At 48.3% G+C, this 5,000-nt stretch overlaps 1 protein-coding gene across 4 annotated transcripts in view; it reads right to left on the reverse strand.

Annotated features, from left to right (window-relative positions):
• Positions 1-5,000, reverse strand: part of rapgef6 (Rap guanine nucleotide exchange factor (GEF) 6) — a 115,036-nt gene that overhangs the window by 19,674 nt on the left and 90,362 nt on the right. For all 4 annotated transcript variants that reach the window (XM_062536047.1, XM_062536046.1, XM_062536048.1 and 1 more), the window contains one exon: positions 1,458-1,886. In XM_062536047.1, coding sequence (XP_062392031.1) covers positions 1,458-1,886 — 429 coding nt within the window. The remainder of the gene's footprint in view (positions 1-1,457; positions 1,887-5,000) is intronic.

The following is a 5,000-nucleotide window of genomic DNA, read 5'->3' on the forward strand; positions in this document are numbered from 1 at the left end:
CAGAGCCTCACACACACACACACACACACACACACACACAGGGCGATAAGGAGGCGCTTGTGTGACTGAAGCAACACAGAGAAACAGAGAAACATAAACTTATCCACATGCACACAGGCGGACAAACACACACACACACACACACACACACACACACACACACACACACACACACACACACACACACACACACACACACACACTGGCTGGGCCAGTCTGCTGTACAGAGGCCAGTACACAGATGGATAGATACCTGCATGAGCTCATTGCCAAACAGCCTGCAAACAAGCATACACACACACACATACACACACACACACACACACACACACACACAAGAAAGAAAAAAACACACACACACACACACATACAAACACGTGCATGCACACCCACACAAAAGAGAGAGGGAAATGTACATAGACAGACAAACGAGAGAGAGAAACGCAAATACCCGCACGCGCACACAGACACTCACTCACACACACACACACATATAAGACACTCACTCACACACACACATACAGTATACAAACAAACGAGAGCGCAACACACACACACACACACACACACACACACACACACACACTGTTACACACAGTAGAGAAAATAAACACACACACGAGAGAGAGAGAGAGAGAGAGAGAGAAACACACACACACAGACACACCAACACAAGCGCGCACACACACAGCAAGGCCAAGGGCGGCCGCCTCTCGATGATGTCAGTGTCCCGGCGGCGGTACTAACGACGGCACAATGGAGCTATTGATTTAGCGCGGCCGCGGCCCAGCACACCGGCACAGCACACACACACACAATCAATTCCACCCAGAGATGCGCTCATCTATTATGAAGAGGAGACGAGGCCCCCGCACACAGCAGCCAGCCCAGCACTCACCGCCATCATGAGGCCCACAGCAAGGTCACCACACAGGGCACGGGGCCACGAGCATCAGGCCGCATCTGAAGGTCTCTCCCGGTGGGCTGCTCTGTGTGTGTGTGTGTGTGTGTGTGTGTGCGTGCGTGTGTGTGTGTGTGTGCGTGTGTGTGTGTGTGTGTGTTTGTTTACCCTCGTGTAGGAAGGTGAGGTCCTTCTTGACGACGAAGAAGAGTAGTATGATGGGCGGTTGTGTGTGTGTGTGTGTGTGTGTGTACCCTTGTGTAGGAGGGTGAGGTCCTTCTTGAGGAAGGCAAAGAGCAGTATGATGGGCGGTTGTGTGTGTGTGTGTGTGTGTGTATGTGTGTGTGTGTGTGTGTATGTGTGTGTGTGTGTGTTGTGCACCCTCATGTAGGAGGGTAAGGTCCTTTTTGGACCAGCCCGGAGGCGTACCTGATGATGGCGAACATGGAGTTGAAGTTCTTGCACTCGCGGCAGTGCAGGGCGATCTTGATGAAGAGCTTGATGGTGTGTGTGTGTGTGTGTGTGTGTGTGTGTGTGTGTGTGTGTGTGTGTGTACCTGATGATGGCGAACATGGAGTTGAAGTTCTTGCACTCGCGGCAGTGCAGGGCGATCTTGATGAAGAGCTTGATGGTCTTCATGCGCTTCATGGCGTTGGGCTCGCGCAGGATCTCCGTGGCCACCCAGAACGTCTCCTGGTTGATGATCTCCTCAAACTGCTTCAGCCGGGTGCCGGGGTGACCGCCGTCGTCCCCTCCTCCTCCTCCCCCTCCTCTGGCCCGGGACGCGGGGTCCAGCTTGAAGAGGTCCTCCACGTAGTCGGTGGACTCGATGTTGCGGAAGAGGTCGAAGTCGCGCATGGAGAGCTGGGCGGCCAGCTCCACGGTGCTGAGCTGCAGCAGGCTGATCTGACTCTCACGCAGCAGCTCCTGGGCGTCCTCGTCCGAGCACAGCGTCTCCGTCTCCATGTTGTTCTTCAGGTAGTACCTGAGGAGGGGAGGAGAGGGGGAGGGAGAGAGAGAGAGAGAGAGAGAGAAGAGAGACAGAAAGGGAGGGGAAGACAGAAAGAGAAAGAGAAAGAGAGATGAGAGAGAGCGAAAGAAAGAAGAGAGACAGAAAGGGAGGGATAGACAAGAGAGAGAGAGAAAAAAATAAAGACAGAAAGGGAGGGACAAAAAGAGAAGAGAGACAGAGAGAGGGAGAAAGAAAGAGAAAGAAAGAAAGAAAAAAAAGAAAGGAGTCAGCACAAACCTGGTGAACCGCAGCGTAGTGTTACGCATTAGCGCACTTGAGGGCCACGGCAGAATGAGCAAACACGCGGTGCAAAACAAACATCTCATTTGAGACAGACGGGTGAAAACCTCAACTTTTCACCATGCGCAAAGTCCACAACGACCCAGCAGCCCCAGCAGCCCCAGAAGCCCCAGAAGCCCCAGCCTACATCTGGACTGTGCTTTAGAGACCCACTCCAGACTACAGCAGTCCACAGATACAGCAAGACCAGAGTGTATGAGGCTCTTTAAGAACACTGCATTTGAACAACGTCTCCATTGAGCCTGGCCACAGCACACACGCTGGACAATGAATGCAGCTCTTTCAGACTGCAGCGAGCACCCACTCTAGAATCGAGTGACTGCAGTCTGTACTGTAGGATGAAGTGAGCACTCACTCTAGAGTGCAGTCTGTACTGTAGGATGAAGTGAGCACTCTAGAGTGACTGCAGTCTGTACTGTAGGATGAAGTGAGCACTCACTAGTCTAGAGTGACTGCAGTCTGTACTGTAGGATGAAGTGAGCACTCACTAGTCTAGAGTGACTGCAGTCTGTACTGTAGGATGAAGTGAGCACTCACTAGTCTAGAGTGACTGCAGTCTGTACTGTAGGATGAAGTGAGCACTCACTAGTCTAGAGTGACTGCAGTCTGTACTGTAGGATGAAGTGAGCACTCTAGAGTGACTGCAGTCTGTACTGTAGGATGAAGTGAGCACTCTAGAGTGACTGCAGTCTGTACTGTAGGATGAAGTGAGCACTCTAGAGTGGCTGCAGTCTGTACTGTAGGATGAAGTGAGCACTCACTCTAGACTGCAGTCTGTACTGTAGGATGAACTCTACAGTGACTGCAGTCTGTACTGTAGGATGAACTCTGGAGTGACTGCAGTCTGTACTGTAGGATGAACTCTAGAGTGACTGCAGTCTGTACTGTAGGATGAAGTGAGCACTCTAGAGTGGCTGCAGTCTGTACTGTAGGATGAAGTGAGCACTCACTCTAGACTGCAGTCTGTACTGTAGGATGAACTCTACAGTGACTGCAGTCTGTACTGTAGGATGAAGTGAGCACTCACTAGTCTAGAGTGACTGCAGTCTGTACTGTAGGATGAAGTGAGCACTCACTAGTCTAGAGTGACTGCAGTCTGTACTGTAGGATGAAGTGATGCTGTCAGGCAGGCAGGGGAAGCGGACTGCTCTGCTACAGCCTGCTCTGATGAAAGGCAGCTTGTGTCTCATTGAAAGAAAAATAAATAAAATATTAATAGAAGAATAGATAAATAAATAAATCAATAGATAGATAGATAAATAAATGCACAGGATCATGGCAGTTGTAATGTGAAATCAAAGGCGTAAAGGACTGCTGGGGGCGTACGCTTCTTTGGCCCTTAGATGTGTGTGGAACACTTGTAGCGCCATTAGAGGGCTGATGTGTTGGTTCAGTGGTACAGTATTGGGAATGTGCACATTAGAGGGCTGATTTGTTAGTTTGTTAGTTCAGTAGTCCAGTATTGGGAATGTGCACATTAGAGAGCTGATGTGTTGGTTCAGTAGTACAGTATTGGGAATGTGCACATTAGAGAGCTGATTTGTTAGTTTGTTAGTTCAGTAGTCCAGTATTGGGAATGTGCACATTAGAGAGCTGATGTGTTGGTTCAGTAGTACAGTATTGGGAATGTGCACATTAGAGGGTGATGTGTTAGTTCAGTAGTACAGTATTGGGAATGTGCACATTAGAGGGCTGATTTGTTGGTTCAGTAGTACAGTATTGGGAATGTGCACATTAGAGGGCTGATGTGTTAGTTCAGTAGTACAGTATTGGGAATGTGCACATTAGAGGGTGATGTGTTAGTTCAGTAGTACAGTATTGGGAATGTGCACATTAGAGGGCTGATGTGTTAGTTCAGTAGTACAGTATTGGGAATGTGCACATTAGAGGGCTGATGTGCTAGTTCAGTAGTACAGTATTGGGAATGTGCACATTAGAGGGCTGATGTGCTAGTTCAGTAGTACAGTATTGGGAATGTGCACATTAGAGAGCTGATTTGTTAGTTCAGTAGTACAGTATTGGGAATGTGCACATTAGAGAGCTGATGTGTTGGTTCAGTAGTACAGTATTGGGAATGTGCACATTAGAGGGCTGATGTGTTAGTTCAGTAGTACAGTATTGGGAATGTGCACATTAGAGCGTTGATGTGCTAGTTCAGTAGTACAGTATTGGGAATGTGCACATTAGAGGGCTGATGTGTTAGTTCAGTAGTACAGTATTGGGAATGTGCACATTAGAGGGTGATGTGTTAGTTCAGTAGTACAGTATTGGGAATGTGCACATTAGAGGGTGATGTGTTAGTTCAGTAGTACAGTATTGGGAATGTGCACATTAGAGGGCTGATGTGTTAGTTCAGTAGTACAGTATTGGGAATGTGCACATTAGAGAGCTGATTTGTTGGTTCAGTAGTCCAGTATTGGGAATGTGCACATTAGAGGGCTGATGTGTTAGTTCAGTAGTACAGTATTGGGAATGTGCACATTAGAGGGCTGATTTGTTAGTATTGGGAATGTGCACATTAGAGAGCTGATTTGTTAGTTCGGTAGTACAGTATTGGGAATGTGCACATTAGAGGGCTGATTTGTTGGTTCAGTAGTACAGTATTGGGAATGTGCACATTAGAGGGCTGATTTGTTGGTTCAGTAGTACAGTATTGGGAATGTGCACATTAGAGGGCTGATGTGTTAGTTCAGTAGTACAGTATTGGGAATGTGCACATTAGAGGGCTGATTTGTTAGTATTGGGAATGTGCACATTAGAGGGCTGATTTGTTAGTATTGGGAATGT

This window comes from Sardina pilchardus, chromosome 5, assembly GCF_963854185.1.
Source record: "Sardina pilchardus chromosome 5, fSarPil1.1, whole genome shotgun sequence".
NCBI classification, from domain to species: domain Eukaryota; kingdom Metazoa; phylum Chordata; class Actinopteri; order Clupeiformes; family Clupeidae; genus Sardina; species Sardina pilchardus.